Source organism: Manis javanica, chromosome 18, assembly GCF_040802235.1.
Source record: "Manis javanica isolate MJ-LG chromosome 18, MJ_LKY, whole genome shotgun sequence".
Taxonomy (NCBI): Eukaryota; Metazoa; Chordata; class Mammalia; order Pholidota; family Manidae; genus Manis; species Manis javanica.
The window spans coordinates 20,922,154-20,942,681 of NC_133173.1; the positions used below are offsets into that span (position 1 = coordinate 20,922,154).

Below are 20,528 nucleotides of genomic sequence, written 5' to 3' on the forward strand. Positions count from 1 at the left end.
TTGTGGCTTCCAAGAGCAAGAGGCATAGAGTAAGTCTCTAAGGCCAGGAGAGCCTCCACAGATAACTATTACTGGTTTAGTCTTATCAGGAGCTAAATGTCCTACCTCAAAAGTGATATCATTAGTTCCAAAGAGTCCATCTTCTAGAACTATGGAACAATTTTCCCACTTAAAGAACAGTTGACAATCCTACCCTTTAGAAGCTGGTGAAAAGGAGGATGGTAAGAAGTGTAAAGTGGTGCCAATTGTGTGTGTGGGTCGTGGAGGCCAAGGGACCCAGGAGTGAGCAGGTTCTGGGTGGAGGCTTGCTGGCTATAACTACCCTGCATTCACTGATGCTTTCCTGGTCACTCAAAAGTGAGAAAATTTAAACTGGTCACCCAAATGAATACTATTACAGCCTAATGACGTGATGTTCTAGGTCTAGACAAAGCAAAACTCATGTGAAATATGCCTAAGCCAAGATCCAAAGGAGGCCAGGGGTGTAAAAACACATGCAAAAAAGAAAAAAACAAGAGAAAAGAATGAAAGGAGGGAGAGGTTGAGAGAGAGAGAGAGAGAGAGAGAGAGAGAGAGAGAGAGAGAGAGAGAGGGAAAAGGAAGGAAGGAAGGAAGAAAAAGAAAGGAGACCTGTAAAGAATTCCTGAAGAATTTATATTATTCTGCTTAGAGTGCATAAACTTAAAGTCACACCTCCCACCTCCACTAGATACTAAGTGGCTGGGGCATTTTGTAAGGCTGACAACCACAGTGGGCAGCTTTCCGTTTAAGGTGTTTATAGGTGAGCCAGCAGCCTCTCTGGGAGCCTGGAGATACATTTCTCAATAAAAGTTCTGTCTGGCTTGAGGTGTCTGACCACCTGACTGAACCATTCATGACGCACTCAGGCACTTAGAGGCATTGCTGGTTATTTTCTCACGCGAAAGGGAACAAGGCAAATTGCCTTTAGTAGCCACGACTCTTTAAAGAGTAAGGCCCAAATACCACATGTACAGAGCTTATTGGTAGGTTGGTTCCTGGCCTTTAACATAAAATTATTTCTCTCTTAAAATAACTTCTTTGAAGACAGAGACAAGAAGGATCTGTGTGTGTCTAGTTGTCCGTTGAAGTTCAGAATAAATGATTGGAAAAAAGTCATGGTTCAGTTGGTCTCACGACCAGTCAGCTGTGAGCCACCTTCTTTTTAGTTTGAGCAAAACCTAAATGGGCATGTGCAACTAAACACATCTTGAAAATAATCACACTGTTTCCACAATAAATCGCCTAGGAAGAAAAAAGAAATCAGCCTTCACATTTAAGTCAGTTAGTCTTTTTTTAATAAATTTGAATTCATTCAACAAGTTTCATATTGTATCTATCACTCAATTTTGCTGTTTTTTTTTCATGTCAAATAATACCAAAAAATTACATCAATGTGCTTAAGCAAAACTGGGTTGATTTACCTTTACAATGAAATGAAATCAACATGGGACTTGATCATGACAGCAACTGCCTATTCCTATTAGAATAATCCTGTACTTACCTTCAACACACTTACTGACTTGGGAAGTAGAGATATGAGACAAGAATGACAAAGCTTGTTTCTGGAGTTTACCCTAGGGCAAGATAGAGGAGCCGATCTCTGGGAGGTCGCTGTTTACCCAGGTCCTGGGGATTGAGTATTTCAGGAAAACATGGCACCTTTCAATGCAGTAGAAGAGGTAATCAATCCAAGGCACACTAGCTAGTGTTCTGGGAAATTCAATGCACCCAGGCAGCTCTTTGCCCCACAATTCAATGTTACTCTGACCACGTACTCACACAAGATGAGAGGCAGTCAGTTCCACAAAAAACAAAACATTTTACCAACTGTTCAGTTTTTCTTACATAAAAATGGCCAGAAATAGGAACTTGTTTTCAGGTGGAAGAATTAGGAGATAGTTTATAATTTCAAGGGAGGAGATTCAACTGGACACATTCTCTGTTTTAGAACACACCGTTGTGGGGCATGCACAAATGGGCTCATCTAATAGATGCTAAAAGATAAACAACTACAGCTGCAATGTGCCTGTCCCCTTGAAACCAGTCACAGACATATCACCTGAGATTATCTCGTTGGTGAAAATATTAATTTCGCAGCTGAACAGAGGAGAAGTACCTTTAATGTGAGTGACTGAGTATTTCAAAAATTCTGGGTGCTGGCATTGAAAACAAGAGATTGCAGATGTATGTGTAATTTTCAAACCTAACAGGAATATTATCATGACATACTTCCTAGTTCATTTATGATCCAGGAGTAATGAATAGTTCATGGTATAGACAGTGAAACCCCTCTCCAGTCCTGGGGTTGGTGAACAAGAATAACCCTTGTTTTAATGATTACTCAAATTTTATCAGTCTTTCTCGATGGGACTTATATAGTCAGGCTCTTGAATTGTCTCAAGTATATCTGCATATGGGTAATAACGAACTGTCATAACAACACTCTGCTGTACATTTTGAGCCCCTGCAAAGCATTTTGGAAAGACAGGACTACATAGAAAATTAACTTTTTATTATGTTCAGTTGTTGAGAGAGAATATCATTATATTCCCAAACCAACTTTTCTCTCCTTACTCAAAAGGTCTGGATGTGCGTAACAGCCACCCCACGTTCATGTCAGAGGTCCAGGCTCACAATTCATCAGTACGGCTCGCTAACTGTCTCCAATGACTAACGTGGAGTAGTGAGAGGCCATTGTAACAGAACAGAACCAGACTCAGCTCTGCTGTCTGCACAGTTCTGCTTCTCAATATTCCTCACAACTTTTTAAAAATGGAGAAGCTATAAAATAATTTTATTAGAAGAAAAGTACTTTTCTTCTGAAATGGAGTAAAGCAAACACATACCCAAGGATCTTAAAAAGTTGCTTTTTTTTTTTTTTACAGAATATATGTATTTGTGTGTTTGTGTGTGTATGTGTGTGTGTAGTTACAAACACTATTTATAGTATAGCTATTATGTTAACTTCATCGCAGTGTCTACAAAGTTGTGGATCCCAGTCTTGGTGCCAAATGCATATAAAAAGCTCAAAAGCTATTATGACTATACCATGCAAATTTATATCCAGAAAACCTTGGGAAGTAGACTGTGGCTCTTCTGAGCCCCAGGGGGGTCTCTGCCTTTAATAGATGGGTATCTCAACTACGCATCAAAAACATTTTGAATAATTTTTTCTCACAGGAAAAATTAATGCCACAGTTCTGAGTAGTATAAATTGTACATTATATCAACCATTGGCTGCTTTTGTCCACATTCATTTGCATTTTGGGGTCCCTCTTCTGCATATGGAGTTCATTCCTTGAATCACTGGATACAGAGATACCTGAAGTATTGAAAGGGATAAGGTCTTCACAAATGTCTTTTTTATCTTTAACATGTTAACAATGATAAGGCCACTTACAAGGTTTTTCCCAATCTGTTTAACTTTTAGGATCCCCTGTTGTTACCCATAAAGAACATGGTCAGAGAAAAGCCAAAGATCAAGAAATCACTGGCTATTCTCTAGAGAAAACTGAAACCAGAGCGCAGCGGTGGGGAGAAGACGCTGAAGACAAGGGAAGGGTAAAAACACTGGTCACTGCTTCTGGCATGAAACTGTGGATTACATGTGACCTGACAGTGGGCTTGAACTGTTGGATTCCCACAAATTAAAGGTTTTTATGGCTGCCAAAGAAAAAAATCAGAGTAGTCAGCTCATGGCAACAGCCCACACCACATGCATCCGTGGGAAAGGTGGCGCCTCTCTCCACGTGGAGAAAACCCGGTGCCAGCCATTAGCATGCCGGACGAGATTCTAGTCATTAGTTTCGGACAGAACACAGAGGGTGAGGCATATGTGGTATTTGGGGATAAAGAATTAATTTAGCAGTTCTTTCCTGAATATTTTGCCTTTTCTTTTTTTCTCCAAATGCTTAACTTCACTGTGACATCTGTTTACACAACTGTAGTCATTTCAGTTTATGGAGGCCTGTGATAGAAATATTGTTTACAAAAAATATATCATCTCTTTTTTTTTCTTTAGAAAGATCTCATCTAAATAGTAAGTTAAGGTTGCGTCTATGAAACCGGTGCACCTTGTCTTGTTTCTACGAGCTTTAAAAAGTCCAAATACTGATGAGGCTGTGGATCAGAAAGAACCCAAAGGGACAGTGTTTGTTGTCAGGTTGCTCTCCTTTGCCTCGGAGAGTGCTCATGGGCCACGGGTGATGCGTGGTGGGTCCTGGTCATGTTCCTTGCAGCATCCTAGTTAGACTAGGAGTAGTTGGATGTGCTTATGAAATATGTCAGATACAGAAATAAAGGCATGAGGATGTTTCTTGGTTTCTGAAATTGAATGGCAGAAGTGTTTTAGCTTCAATCTTAATTCTAGATAACAGAAAGTAGTTACATCACATGAAGAAAAATATGATATCGCATGCTGCTGTGATAGCAAGCATAAGAAACAAAATCTTGGTAAATATATGAATATATGTATATATATAATATATATATATGCATATTATGCAAATATACTTTATGTTAACATATACTGTTGTAAGAATGATTGATGATATAAAGACAAGGGGGAAAATCATCCTGGATGGTTTTACCTTAGAGTAACAAATAACCTGAGACATCTATGCTTTCTGTTGGATGTCAGGCCTAGAAATCCATACGCAATGCGGAGCACACCTTCAGTGACTGAAATGTCAGCTAAACATTGCCAGAACGTGCTGCTGTGTTCCCAAATGACAGGTAAGCTGGATCCACTCCAAGTGAACGACAACAAAAAAATACACTGCACATCAGACTACTTACAATGGGACACCATCCTTTGCTGATGGGTTTTCAAAAGATGGACATTCAGACATTAACATGGGATCTGTCTGCGACCGTGACCATGGGTGAGCCCACAGCAGCCGCTACCCTCAACCGCTAACCCAGTACAGGAGAAGTGGACCTGATGAAAGCAAACCCCGTTACCAAAAAAGCTGAAAAGCCTTCACTTGGTAAACTCAAAGGGAGGATGTGAAGTGTGTGACTCATTTTAAACTAGCAATACCACTGTGTGAGTTTTTGAAGATTAACTAAGAGTTTCTTTCTGATTTTCAAATGATCTAACTTATGACAATAAAGGACACATTTTGGGATGATATTGTGTTTCACACCCTCATTCTCAAGGCATAATATTTAGACGATGCTTGTCTCTTTCAATTAAAAAGAAAAAAAACTATGACTTTCTTTAATACGCATCCTGTGTTAAATTGTCCATAGCTGCAAAGTGTATGTATGTATGTGTATTTGTTTTACATACACATGGGCCCTTACACCTGTGTGTATAAACATATACACATACATCCTCATATACACGTGTATTTTATATATATGTTGAGAAAGTTCACATATATATACAATTGCGTATGTATATATGTGTGTGTCTGTGTGTGTGTGTGTCCCTGTGTGTGTACAGGTATAAAAACTTGACAGGCAGAGTAATATTTCACTCAGTGTTAAATGAAGTCTTTGAAAAAATCAAGTACAGTCACTCAGTTAACATAGTACAGCCAGTAAACTAAGTTGAAAAGAGAAAAAGTGAATGGGAACACGATCCTGGACCATCTGTCTATGGCATTCACGTCGGTCAGGTCAGGGATCTTGATTTTGAGCTGCGAAGACCTCCTCCGTAGGTGGGTCTTCTTGTGCGGGATGCTTCTGTCCCCCGCGGGCCGCCCGAGCCCTTCCCGAGGCGCGCTCTGTTTCCTGTACTGGATTCCTGAGCTGTCAAAGGAGATTGCTGAATTCCTGGTGTCCCCGACACTGCCTGCGACCTCATTCATTTCATTGTGAACCTCCAGTGATGTCAGTAGAATATTTCCATGAGCATCCACCTGATTGGAAGAAAAAGTGCGTCATGAGGCAGCTATGTGACAACAGATCTCGTTTTTATATGCAAACCCAGGACAGATTAGTATCAGGCCATCACACGACAATATTATGAGAGATTGCACATGTGTCTAACCCCGCACTCTGTTTTAGAGGAAAATGTCATTGTGGAGGCTCAACTTCCTTTATTTGAAAATTCTCACATGGGAGATTAGATTAAAAAATAAGGGGAGCTTTTTTAGATTGAAATTTCACATTACGGATCCAAGTCTTTACTGAAGACAAAATTAATGTACAAATGCCTTTCAAGATGTTTAATTAGTAACAAGGATGAAAGTACAGCATAGAGAATATATTCAATGTTTTCATAACATCTTTCTATGTAGATAGATAGTAACTGCACTAGTTGGGGTAAGGATTTAATAATGTATAGAACTGTTGAATCATTATGCTGTATACTTGAAACCAATATAATATTGTATATCAACTGTACTTCAATAGAAATATATATATATATATATATATATATGCCTGTGCCCATCCCTAAGCATACTGTTTCCTGTAGTGGATTCCTGAGTTCTCAAAAGACATTGCTGAGTTCCTGGTCCCACTAACTCTCCCCTTTCCTGATGATACAAAAATATTTAAATCAATCTGGAAAAACAAGTAGATATTCCTGGAATGGATGGATTGTCCTGATGACTCTAGTGAGGGAGATAGAGACCCCTCTTCACCACGTAAGATCTCCTCACCCAGTCCTGGTCCGGGCAGGAGGCAATTTTAAGGGCTATATTTAAGACTTTCTAGTCCCTTCACACATTGGAGCCGAATTTTAAAATGACATTTTATTCTGTGCCAAACACAGCTTCAGACCTTTCAATCATCATGCCAATGGTCCATTTGCTTATTTGATGGTCTGCCAGTAGAAGTTTGAGGAGCCTGAGGCCAGGGGTCCCCGGGGAGCTCTGTCTGCCTCTGCTCTCCGCATCCTCCTTCTCTGAGTTGCGTCACGGCTGCTGGGACCCCGCTGCCCGTCCGCAGAGCCCTGGGCGCGCACTGCTCTCCAGCGTGCCCAATGATTCCCCACTGCTGCTGCCTGAAGGGCCGTCTTCCCTGCCCCTCTTTGCCTGTGGAAAGCCCACCCATTCTTCTAGAGCTAGATGAAATGTCTATGGCTTCTTCCATAAAGCTTTCATGAAATCAGTTATTTTGTGAAGGAATAATTTATTGGTATAATTTGCATCTCCTCCGTTGTTGGCACACTCCTTAATTTCACTAACGGCATTGAGCTAGACGTGAAGGAAGTGAGGCGGGGAGAGAAGAGTGCCCGCCAAGGAGAGGTCGGGCTGAGTGGACCTCTGAGAAGAACCGGGGCCACCGGGGAGAAGGCCCCGGGCCCCAAGGTGGTCCAGGCAGCAGGAGGGCTGCGAATGCTCCAGGGCTGCTCTGGCTCCGGCGCAAGGGCACAGAGACCACTGGGACGTCCCACGGTGTGGGAATGTCAACAGGTTACCCCTGGGAAAGAAGGGTGGTCATCAGGATGTCACTCCTTCCTTCCCAGGCCTGTGAGCGTATTACCTTATATGCAAAAGGGACCTTGAAAGTGTAGTTAAGGTTACAGACCTTAAAATAGGGGGATTATCCTGGATTATCTGAGTGGGTCCAATATTACCACATGAGCCCTTAAAGTAAAGAATTGTCTCCAGCTGGAAGCAGAAGAGAAAGAAGGTGTAGCAGAAGGTAAAGCTCAGGGTTCTGAAGCATGAGAGGTACTGGATTCACTGTTGATAGAGGGACGGCAGGGAAAGCATAAGAAACGCAGTGGCCTCCAGGTGCAAAGACTGGCTCCAGGCAATGGGACCTGGGTCCTATCACCACAGGGACTAGGTTTAGTCAACATCCTGAATGAGACTGGGGACAGACTGATCCCTAGAGGCTCTAGAAGGGAGCACCTACCCACAGCTTAGTTAGCCTCCTGAGACTCTCAGAAAGGAACCCAGCTGAGCTCACTGTACCCGGACTGCTGACCCACAGAATGACGTAGTAGCTGGGTATGTTGTAAGTGACTGTGTCTGGTGATTTGTTAGGGCAGCAATCCGAACAACAGGACGGGAGAAGGCAGATTTCAGAGGAGAAAGGGATTTGAGTTGAGCCTCAAGTGTGAGGAGACATTTTTCAGGAAAAAAGCAAGAAAAACATCACAGGCAAAGGCTTGTAGCCTGAGTGTTGTGAGAAAGGCGAACTAGCCTGAGTGGGCCCAGGCCCGGGAGAACAGGTGCCTGCACGCTCCTCGCACCCATTCAGCTCGCCATGGATAGAAGACTTACTCTCATTGCTGTCATTACCACCTTCCTATCATCGTATCGTGACAGGAGAGTAAGCCTGGAGAAGAACAGGAAGCCGACTAGAGTCAAGACATTAAGGGTTTCTACACATCAGGTTAAAGAGTTTCAAGTTCACCCTTTAAGTAATGACAAGGAAAATTGATTTCTAGGTAGAAAAGAAACATATTTCTGACACACAACTCAGGCAGCAAGATACCGAATAAAATATGGATTTGAGAGGGTAAGTGGCGCGAGGCACCCTGCCTGGCGGGCACTGCACTGGTCTGCTTCCTCTCAGGCAGCGGGAACGAGAACCGCCCCGAGGTCTGAGAATCTGCTCCCGCCGAGCCCACACGCCCCTGCAGCCCATCCCTGCAGCCTCTCCAGGTCTCACCCAATGTGCCGTGTCTCCGCCAAGCAGGGACGCTGTTCCCTATCAGTTCTGCCTCTCCCCAGGTAAGAGGATGTGAAAGGAGCGAGAGTTGCTCCCGAGGCCTCGGAGCTCCCTGCAGAAACGCCCGCACTGCCCACGCCACGAGCCTGGGAGGCGCTCAGTTTTCTGCAGGTTGAGGAGCTGTAGGGGAGCAGTGCCATGGTGGGGCTGACGAGGAAGCTCTACTGTGTCCTTAGCATGGAAGGCGGCCGGCCTGAGGGTGCTGGGGGATGCGAATGGGCCACAGTCACACCACGTACGCGGGGAGAAGGCACTTCGTGGATACCTGCTCTTGCCGGGAGACACAGAGCATCGACAGAGAACACTTGTTTATTTTCATCCAGTGCAGGAAAAAATTCTAATGGGGCCTGTATTTGGAAGTATCAGGAATGTGAAACCTTTGTCAGAGTTTGGAAGTGGTGTTCTGTGCCTTTTATGTTTGTTATCTTGTTCTGGAATGATTAGCAGGAAAATCCTTACAACAAAAAGGCCTGTTTACCTGTCTTCAGGACAGTGAAGGGGGTGTGGGAGGCTGAGTCTCTCGCTTTAGGAAGAGGATGTGGAAGGAAAAGCCTGGCAGGTAGATGGAGACCCGACTGAGACAGTAAACAACAGCAAGGGAGTGGCCTGCAGCAGGTCCTCCGTGCAGGCCACCCAGGAGCTGGGCAGTGCTGGGGCTGCCGAAGGCACCACTCTTCCTAACAGGGGGACGGTCTGAACCTGCTTTGGAAGCTCTGGGCAGCTAGCTACTGCGAGCAGGAAGGGGAGCACTGCAGGGTAGCCGAGCTGGCCTCCCTACCAGGAAAAATGGAAAGCAAGCATCTAGAGAGAACCCTCTCCCTCCAGCGTGCTTTATGACACACAGGAGGAAACTGGATGGGGAATGATCGAGCTGCGCAGCTCAAGCTGCGTATCTTTATCTGGAGAAGGCCTCGACCAGGGTGATCCTGTTATTTTGGCTTATTTAGTACTGCAGTGAATATGCATGATGCTCGCCAACTGTCTGAATTTGAATCATGATAGAAAACAGGTTATCACTTAAAGGGATTTAAAAAACTGAGACCATCTGTAAAATTAATTCAATTAGATCTTATTTAAGGGTCCAACATTTTAATAAGATGTATTTAAATGGTAAGCTGATGTGTTTGAAACAAAATTTATCTAAAGTTGGTCAGAAAATAACCAAAGGTAGAAGATGCTTGTTTTTTTAAGAGTAGTAATGTAGAATTTATTCTTTTCAGTAATAAGTGATTTACTTCATATTAATTAGAGCATCAGAAGACTTAAATTGTTTTCCTGAAAGTAGAAAAAAACAGAAAACATTGTTTAGCTTTAAAAAAATGTTCTCTACATTCTATATGATTATGATTCAAATATAACAAAACCATGAGATGAAGGCTCCAATTGTCCTTTTAGGAAGGTGAATGCCCATTGAACACACGCCCCTGAAGGATCCAGACCCTTACTCAGGATTATTCCTGTGGAAAAACTACTGTACATTTGTTCCATACCATGCCCTGTGCCAGGTGTGGAGTCCGCAGAGAAGAATCAAAGGTTCTTTTCTTTTTTAAAATGTATTGAACATTGTTCTTTAAACACAATTTTAAATACATTCCAATAATACCATCTCTCTTCTAGTTATCCCAAATGCCACATGAAAAGATCCTTTTATCAAAAAGAGGGGTATGATTAACAACTTTGTAGAATTAAATACCAAAAAAGAGAAGTGTCTTTTCTTAAAAGAAGTGAGGGAAGTATTTGGTGATGTAGTCACCCCAGCAGTTAACCTTCCTGTAATTTAGTTTCTGCTTAAACTTGATTTATAGCTCAAACTAATCTAACAGAAAAAGAACAACATGTGTTAATTCCAGGAATCTGGTGAGTTATGAACAGTGTGCAGTGCAAATGGTTCCTGTGGTCCTTCTGCAGCAAACCAGACAAGGAATGTGCTGTGGAACTCACGTAACAGGATGACTTGACTTAACATAGTAGGAATATAAAGAACATATCTAGTTCATGGATGGCTGATTCGTTGAGAAAGTACATTCAATAATTATTAACCAGTGATTGTTTTACTGCTTGCTGTAACCTAATAAAGACACAGGGGTACACTGGCCTGGCTAGCTCAGTCAGCAGAGCACGAGACTCTTAATCTCAGGGTCGTGGGCTCGAGCTCCATGTTGGGTGTCAGATGTTGCAGTCAGGTGACAAATGAGAAACCGAGTCAGAATGACCTTCTGCATTAAAGGTCATTCTGACTCGGTTTCTCATTTTCTCGGTCCCCAATTGCAACATTGTGATGTATTTATTCAGATGAACTTCAATGGTTCTAATGACTCACTTTCACCTGGCTTTGAAAAGATGAATTTACGAACCTTCCCCTCTGTTCCTACAAGGAAAGTGAAAGAACACACATCAGTGGAACCAGACCAGTGACAAATACCGCTCACTCGTGGACACATGTTCCAGGAGCATTCACCGCATCTGAGCCATGGTGTGCATATTTTGGTAGGTGAAAAACACCAGATGCTGTCTAGTAGAGAAGGCACAGTGGCCACATGAAATGGGACATGCCATCTCACAAGTACAGAGCATGTACCATGGAACTGAGAGCACAGAGAGGACCAACTTCTTGGAGCAGGGAGTGACAGAGGTGGGATGGAAAGAAGTAGCAGAAAAAAAAAACAGAAGACAGCATCTGGATTAGGTCTTGAAGGAGTGGAAGATGTGAACGAAGAAAGGGAGTCTGAGCAGACAGAATCCAATGCAAAAAGACAATGTATGTTGGGATTTCAGAAGTGCAAGGACAGTGAAGACAAGAAATAAGGTGAGCTGAATGTTGAGCTGATTTTTCAAGATTTAATGATAAATTTGTATGAATCAATATCCTGTTCTCCCCACTGGGACCAGTGTTGCACATTTGGGCAAGGACCTCATGAGGGTGAACATCTAAGTCTGTGCCCTCAACTCTAAGTGAAGGAAATCTACCCTGAGGGAGTCCAAACACAGAATCGCCATTCATTTACAAAATCAGAGTGCTCTTGGGAGCTTTGGACATTTACGGCAAGCTTGCAGCCATTTTAGGACACAGGTCATATAAGGTAGGTCTCCAAAGCAAATACAATTTTTCATTATTCCTATTTCACAGTAGGTGAATACATACTGTGATAGAAACCATAATGTTCAAAGGAACACACGTATATCTTGAATTATTAAGTCCTTGGTGTAAACTAGTCTGGCTGCCTTAGACTTACAGTTTTACATATCTATTGTTTTCATTTAAATGTGAACCAATATGTAGAAAATTTCCACCAGAATTACTGGGAGATTACTTTTTTGTCTGAAAGAATTAATGGTTATTAAAATCTGTTAAATCCTAGAAACCACGTATTTTAAACAAGTATGTTCAAAAGAGATGCTGACCTTTTCCTGCCATTTAGAATTTTAATCTTAAGACAGATGAACATGATTATGGGTGAAATATAAGCCTGAAATGCCCTGTACATGGTTACAGCTGATGACCTGCAATTTTTGAAGCATTTCATGAATACTCCTGATTTTTGAGGAGTCTGCCTCATATCTACTATAATTAGAATCATTGATTTCAATGTAGGTTTTCTTCCTGCTTTATAACCTTGACAGGCACAAATATTCAAAGATGACAAACATCTTACGCAGAATACATCACAGAGGGACATTTCATTTTCTCCTAGACTCTGTCACCAAATTGGCACATTGTGGATATCTCATTCTCTACTTACCTTTAAGCTTCTCTGTAAGAGAAAAACTCTAGTTTCAGAAAAATTAAAAAGTATTTGTGATGTAAGGAATGAAATTTTGCCCTTTTAATAAAAGGAATGATGTCAACTCAATAGCTCTGATTCCTTGAGAGGAATGACTTTCTGCCACTTCAAGAAATTCAAAGAGCAATTGGGCAATTTGCAAAATATCAAAGGCTTGTAACCAGAATACATGCATTGCAACCAAAGCCTAACTCTTGGGTGTAGAAATAATGCGGAAACAAATAGAGGTTAAGCACAAATAAATTAAGGTCAAGATTCACATTGTACCATTGGTCTGAGGAGAAACTAATTGAATATGTGAACATTTTAAGCATTCATGAATCAACCATTAACATATTGGACAACCACTGAATATAAGGAAAATCTACTCATGGTTTTATAGTAAGGTCAATAATGTCATAGTCCTAAGGACACTTACTGGTGACACAGATCCCTCCTTGGTGGCCTATGGAGCCTCTGAAGGCAACACTCAGACATCTCTCACAGGTCACAGCAAGTCATGTCAGCCAAGACAGTGATAATGAAAGTCCTAGCTGTCAGCCCAGAGTCTTATCAGTCTAGGAAAAGATGCAGCCCTCCAGGCCTCAGGGTTCTCACCTGTAACATACAGGGGGCTTCCTGAGGCTCTGTTTGGCCACACTGATAAACAATCCTGGGAGATACCACTGCAGATGAATGAGTAATTATAATTACAAAGGACTCTTGAAGCTACTGGCCAGTCCATAGGCCCATTTCTGTTTTGCATAAAGTGTGAGATTCTTTTCTCACTTTCCTTTAATTCTTCCACATCACATGATATAGCTTTCTGGGATATTCATTTCTAATTTAAATTATCACTAAATTCTTAGGCACAGCTGGCAACAATTTTTAATGCTTACCTTTAAGAGCATCAAATATACATTTAAAACTATAACTGACTCTTCAACAACATGGGTTTGAATTGTGCGGGTCCACTTACCCATGGATTTTTTTCAATAAATATATTGGAAAATGTTTTGGAGATTTGGAACAATTTGAAAAACATTTTCTTTTCTGTAGCTTACTTTATGGTAAGAATACCGTATATAATTTACACAACATACTACATTATCAGTAAGGCTTCTGGTCAGCAGTAGGTCATTAGTAGTAAAGTTTTTGGGGATCCAAAATTTATATCCAGATCTTCAACTATGATGGGTAAGCACCTCACCCCCCATGCTGTTCAAGGGTCAATTGCAATATACGTGCATTTGTAAATTGCCTCAGACCTGAAACGCTGATCTACAATTACAAATTTTCAAAAATATGAACATATAAAGGTTTTAACCAAAATGCTGAGAAAACAGAAATCAATTTTCAGAAAAACAATAAAAAATGGCCTCATGAGTAAAATGAAATTTTATTCTCCATCTGATTTATATCTGATGTATAAGATATTCTATATTGTCTAATTTTTTTCTGTGGATGTTAGAGGGTTTTCATTTAAAATTTTGAGTTTCACACTCACAAAGTTATTTCTACAATGCAGCAATTTGTTCTAAACCATCTCATTTAGAAGAAAGGAATAATCTGTTTAATTTATGAGCGAGTTTGGAAAAATAGCATTGCATGTGTATGTGTGTCTCTATGTCTGTGTGATAGAAACAATAATGATGTGGTAAATCCCAGTTTCCTTGGAAACAGCATAACCAAAGCATATTATGCAGTCATAGGAGGATGCAGACTTATTTAGAAACTTAATAGTATGGTACTAAGTATATTTTCTGGTCAGAGATTCAGGATTAATTTACCACTGGAAGCTTGATTTTATTCACAGATTTTCGGTTTCTCTGACCAGCTCTATGTTTTGCTGGAAGGCTGAAAGCCATTGACATTCATTGAACTGACTCCTTTCATTCATTAGCGTTTGCGGATGCATTCTGGGCTGCCAGTGGGCCACGGACACAGCAAATACTCCGAGGAGTTGCTATGTCCCTATTTGAGCACAGACCTGCCATGCACCAGGAGCCCCAGAAAGAGCAAGGAAACCTCACGAACTTGAGAAATAAATTTAGCAGGAAAAATTTAAAGTTAAAGAAATGTAGAGACAAGCCCAGCATGTAAACAGGTGGAGGATATATATGTCTAAGGACTTGATAGGATGCAAGAGGTGAAAGAATAAAGACAAAAATTATATAGTAGCTATATTGTGTTCATTAAAATATGGTTTATAATTGAAATAACATACTGTTTTTATTTTAAAATAAACAGAAATGCATCTAATTGTAAAGTTACTTCATAATGGGGCAGAGGTAAGAGCATGCTGAGCTGGGCTGAGGGGGTGGGCCTAACTTCCACTCTCTCTCTCAGAGGATGCATCCCAGGGGCTTCCTAAATTAGCACACCTCCTGGGCTGCTGCTGTCCAGGTGTGCCTGGCCCTGGTGTTTTGCAGAACCCACACAGCAGGGGCCAGGGCCAGAGCAGATCTGCAAGAACCCCAAACACTATTCCTGCCTTGCAGCTAAGGACCTTGAACCAGGGGACTGCACCCTCTGAAGGGCAGATGAGAGAGGAGTCTGTCCACACTGCAAACCACAGTGGTGTGCTTGATAATAAAATTTGCTATTTTACCACTAACGGAATACTGCGATATTCTAGAAAAATGCATTTGCTTGTTGAGATCAGGCCCCACACCCCAGAGTTTTCTCCATTATGGTAACCACATGTTCTGGTTTTTTAATAGGAAACTGGGAAGCTCTTGGTTTCTCCAGCTTCTGCACTAATTTTGGTTTTATAGAAAGCTCAATGACTTGCAGGGGGCATTATTTCAGGTTATGAGCAACAAGGCCACATAACTCCTACTTAAGGGTTCTGCAATGATCCGTGGCGACGGGGGAGCTGTAGGGGCGGGTGGGGTCTGGAAGGGGAACGCGTGAGTCGTCAGCACATTGGAGGCTTACCCGGTTGCTTTCGCTCTTTGAACGGTCGTTCTTCGCCTTGGCTGTCTTTTCCGCAAGCTTCTTCTGCCTTTGAGGGCCTCTTCCAAAAAAAATGTAGTTGACAAAGGCGTACTCCAGAAGGGCCAGAAACACAAAGACAAAGCAGCCCATGAGGTACATGTCGATGGCTTTGACGTAGGGGATTTTGGGCAGCGTCTCCCGGAGGTGCGTGTTGATGGTCGTCATCGTCAGCACGGTCGTGATTCCTGCAAAAGGAAAGGGGAGCATGAGGCTTCCGCTCCACTGCCCGACTCCTCGCAGCTCATTTTCCTTTTGTATTTTCTCAGGCAGCCTGAACTAGTCGGAGATAGTAGACTGAATAGTACTGGGTAGTCAGAAGGCAACAGAATACGAAGTGTGCTCCTTGGGCCAGGAAGCCGACGTGGCCACTCCTGTGGGCAGCGCCTGGCTGCCCCTGGCCCACAGACAGGATGGGACTGAGAGGGGGTGGAGAGGTGTGGAGGGGACACAGCAGATGTGCTTTTAGGAAAGTTGGAAGAAATGAAAACAAATCCAGAATTTAACATAAAACTCTAAGCGTCTGGATGCGCCGGCTTCCAGGAAGAAGAGTGAATTGATGAAGGATCTAAGAAGAAAGTCATCTATGGCTTCAGAAGCGAGGCCATTAGTGGGGCTCATTAATGAGCCTGCCTGTCAGGGGAAAGCCATTCTTACTATAATGCTTATGGAGCAAGGGGGGCAAGACAATGATTTTTTAAAACTGTTAAGGACATGATCCAGTCCCGAGCTCAAGGAAAAGGAGGGACGGTTGGTGAAGCCCCTGAGGGCAGGTGATCTCACAAAGCAATGTCCCTCCTCTACCAAGAAAGAGTCCATGTAAGTCCTTCAGGACATGCTCGTGCAAGTCAAGGGCTGATAAATTTACTCAAATGATAGAATCTGACCTCACTCTGAGGCAACAGACCAGATCCCTTTTTAAAAAAGTGTCGTTATATTGACGTTGAACTCTTTAGACAGCAGTGTGTGAATGATCCTATTGTTTCCCTGACTGAGCTAAGCTTAGTCTCTACAAACATGTAAGGACCATATTTTGCAGTCTTTCTGTAGGGATGGGCATGGTTCTGGCTATACAAAGATTCCATACCGGATAATTTGAGGCCACACAGAGGACAGTGACACATCAGTTAGTGACATGATGCCATGACCACAGCTTGTGGACCTGAGTGAGGCCATACGTGCAGAAAGGCACGATCACTCACTTCTTGGTCGGGGGGTGATTACTGCGGCCAACTTGCTCTCTGAAGATGGTACTTGGATGCAATAAGGAGTCTCACGCAAGCAAGGCAGCCCCAAAGGGTCCCCTCCTTGCTGCCATGAAACTGGTGCCCCAAATGCACTTTGTGTGTCTTCCAGAATCCAATGGAGGGAAAATCTTCCACATTGCCCTGTCAGGCATCTCTCAAAAAGGAGACATTTTAGTGTGACAGCCTTAGCCATGGTGCCTCAGCCACAGCAACCAGCAGAACATGATGTTGTGAGTCCAGGAGGTAGTGCAGCCTGAAAGGTTAATGCTCCCAGGCCGGGGACAGAGCCCAGAGCCAGCTCGACACAGGGTCCCCCCAGAGGCAGTGCTCTGACTCCCGCACCCCACACACCTCTCCAGCAGGGGGGTTGGATTTGTTAAGCATCTTAGGGTGATGCCCTCCACATTCCCATCCCATCCTTGCGGGCACACAGCCTTATCCCCAGTGCTCCTCAGAGAGGACCTCCAGACTGAATTTCTCAGCCCACTTGCAGTCACCCCTAGAGCAGGGAAGAGACCCCAGGCCTCTATCACTGACACATGTACTTCCTTCTCCCAGCCTGAACAGCTAGTGTAAGAAGAGGAGGGGATTGAGGCCCTGAGGAACTATTTGTATGTATAGCTGCAAACCACAATTGCTTATAGAATATATGAAATTGAAGCCAGAGTATTTTTAGATTCCCCTTCAACATAATATTTGTGTGCACCTGGAGACTTTCAAAATCTGAAAAGGGCAATAAGAAAATGACAGTTTACAAATAAATGGGAAGACACAATACAGATCGCTACAAAATTACTATTCTCACCATTATTCAAAATTTTCATAATAATGCTACTGCATTTTTTCCCCCTTCTAAATAGATTTAGAAAGTTTGAATGCTTTTCTGCAAAGGAGAATGTACTTTTCAGGAAAGTCATGGCTCTGGCTCTCCAGGTGACTATACTGAGTGCACATGTACAACACACGCCTCAGGAGAAGGGCCCAGAAAATGAGCTGAGAGAACACAGGGCTAGGGACAGCCAGCACGTCACAGGCCCAGCCTGGGAAATGCAGCCCCTAGGAAAATAGGTGGAGGTCTTGTCTAAGCCCATCAGCACAGGCTCCAGGAGCCCCTTACCTGTCTGTCTAGTTTAGGCTCACAGAAGCTTTTTGCTGAACAGACCAACGCATTTACTAATTCCTTGTATCATTTTACTTCCTATCTAGACATAGTGGAAAATGGTGGGGTATGACGGTTTACAGTGTGGCCAGTGCCACCACACGGCTCAGGCCAAAAGCCCAACCCTGCCCCTTCCCAGTGGTGCAGCCTGACTGGCTTTTGATGGATCTGCAACCATTGTGTAGAGCATTGCGAGGTATAAATGCAATGCCTGATATCCTACTAAGTGGTAAGTGGCATTATTAACACTAACAATAAAAAAAAATCATACTTATTATCATCATTTCACAAAAAGTAATTTGTTGGTAATCTCTACTTTCCTGGTGAGAGAGCCTGTTACGGAATCCTTGCTTGAACTTCTGCTAAGGGGGACCCCCTCCCCGTATGACAGCAGTACAAATGGCTGAGTGGTGCCTTCTGTGTTCTTATAAAAATAATCTGTATCATTTAATCAAGAGATATTTTATTTTTCTTTTCTGTATTCAAAATAATGTGGCCTAAATTATTAATATAAATTTTTACTTTTAGAAGGACCAATACTGAGAAGTGAACTTTAGGGTTTTGAAGAAGACCATCCATTTACAGCACCCAACTTTGAAGTCTGATGGCTTATAACACTAACGGTTCAGTGGATCTGGGGCTCAGGCCCGAGACAGCAGAAACATAAAATCTTGAAGCATGCAGAGTAGCTATAGACTGATGAACAAGTGCTCCCCTCCTCAACAGAGACAACCCCAGACAACCCTCGTCCAACAGCGCCCTGAGCCAGAGAGCGCTCCATGGACGTCTTTGTTGAAGGAAGGGGAGTAACTGGAATCCTGAATTTTTATGCTTTTCTGTAAGCTAATTTACTAGCAAATGTACTGATAATTCTTTTCCATCTATTTAAAAAGTATTATTGATAATTTCACTTTCAAGATTTAACATGTTATTGATAATTTTACTTTTAGGAATTAAATTCAACCCTGCCCAAAGAAGGCATGGACTGGAGAGTTGCTCTTCAGTTCTGTACTTACCTACAGTGTATTTAGATGATGATTTTTGTCCCTACAGTTTCATCATCATTACCTAAATCGAGAATAATGTTTCTGAAAATCTAAGCCTTCCCTTAATAATAAAAAAATTGAAATATTATTGAAATGTATAATATATACTGTACATCAGCTAATAACCTAGTTGTTCAGTGACCAGTGGCCAGAGAAGATCACTGGAGCTCTTGGGAATCACTCAGAATCTAGTCACATATTTTAATGCTCATTCAACTGTGTAATTCCAATTATGTGCTATAATATTTGACTATTTTTCTGACTTAAAAAAGAAGAATGCACAATGAATCAAGTCTTCTTTCTGGGCCACAGAATAATTCTGAATAGGAGATTTTAATCCTTGCTTTAAAATTAGTGTCAAAAATAGTTTTATTATGCAAATGTTGAACAAGCATATTTTCCCTTTCATGGGTATGAAAATTCACATTTGAGCCTTATAATTAAATTAACACATCAAGGGAATTGTGCATGAAGTTAGTGTTTCAAGATAAAAAGTGACTTACATGGGCAAGAAGGGAGTCATGATGTCAAACACTGAAGTTGAACTATAGCCTTTGAACACCCTTAATTTTGTAATGATACGGTTCCTTTACATTTAAGACATCATTTAAAAATAGCACATACCGAGGGCAACTCTAGCCGCAGATGCATCATAATTGATCCAGAAGGACACCCATGAGAGAATTGTGATTAGGATAGAGGGCATGTACGTCTGGAGAATGAAGTACCCGATATTCCTCTTCAACCGGAAGCTCAGTGACAGCCGAGGGTAGGCACCTGCGGTAGACAGACAAGGGTTACGCGGAGAAAAGACATGGCAGACAAGAGTGTGCTTTGACTTCCTTGGCTCAACAGCATATATTTGAAAAGCCCATGGAACTGGGGGGTGGCTACAACCATGCAGTTTGTTTCTATCTGCTGCTGGCATTTACAGAAGAATGGGAACGTGTCTTAGTCTGTTTGTAGGGCAATGATGAGGACATTTCTGAAGCTAAGTGCTGAGAACTGTCCTGGAAAGTTTGGTAAACTTTGGGAAGTTTTAAGCTTAGAATACAGAATAATGACAAACGTCTTGTTTATTTTTAAATTGATGACTGTTCTCTTCTTCTCCAATGTAAACAGGGGAGATTTGGCTCAACGCTTTATTGAGCAAAATGACTTTTACCAGCAGTCCCTTCAGCCCATCTAGAGCAACACTGTGCACAGATATTTGAGGCACTGACCCCAGACCAGTGAGACAGCTCAGGGGCCCACTGGGAGCTGGAATGCACGGAAGCAGGTCCCTAGTGACAGAGGGCAGCTGGGTACACTAACGTGCTCTGCTCTGGCTGCAAAAACGGCAGCAGGAGAGTCTCAGAGGAGCACCTCAGCTGTTTTCTTGTACATTCCACTGCTCATCTGATGTGTGTGTCCCAGTGAGCACACCTTTGGAACCCCCACCACCATTACAAAGTGAGAAATTGCCCACTGATTTTGACAAGTTTCGTTTTTTGTTTCCTTTCCTGGTTTATTTTTCTTGGAGCAAGGTGAGTGCAAGCTCCATTTCCTCTTGTCCACTCCATTTAATCTCCTTTATCAGCTCCCAGCCTCTCAGCTCTTCATCTTCTGAATTCTAATGAAGCTGCTGGAAGGTCAACCAGTAAGAACCCATTGGCCT

General features: G+C 42.4%; 1 protein-coding gene across 2 annotated transcripts in view; it reads right to left on the reverse strand.

Moving 5' to 3' along the window:
• Positions 1 to 1,253: 1,253 nt before the first annotated feature.
• GABRB3 (gamma-aminobutyric acid type A receptor subunit beta3) overlaps positions 1,254 to 20,528 on the reverse strand; it is a 254,264-nt gene continuing 234,989 nt past the window's right edge. Inside the window, exons 7-9 of one of the 2 annotated variants that reach the window (XM_037016591.2) lie at positions 19,496 to 19,648; positions 15,363 to 15,607; positions 1,254 to 5,888 (exon numbers count right to left, since the gene is read on the reverse strand). In XM_037016591.2, coding sequence (XP_036872486.1) covers positions 5,547 to 5,888; positions 15,363 to 15,607; positions 19,496 to 19,648 — 740 coding nt within the window. In that variant the 3' untranslated portion in view covers positions 1,254 to 5,546. The remainder of the gene's footprint in view (positions 5,889 to 15,362; positions 15,608 to 19,495; positions 19,649 to 20,528) is intronic. The other variant, XM_037016590.2, reaches the window with a different exon arrangement.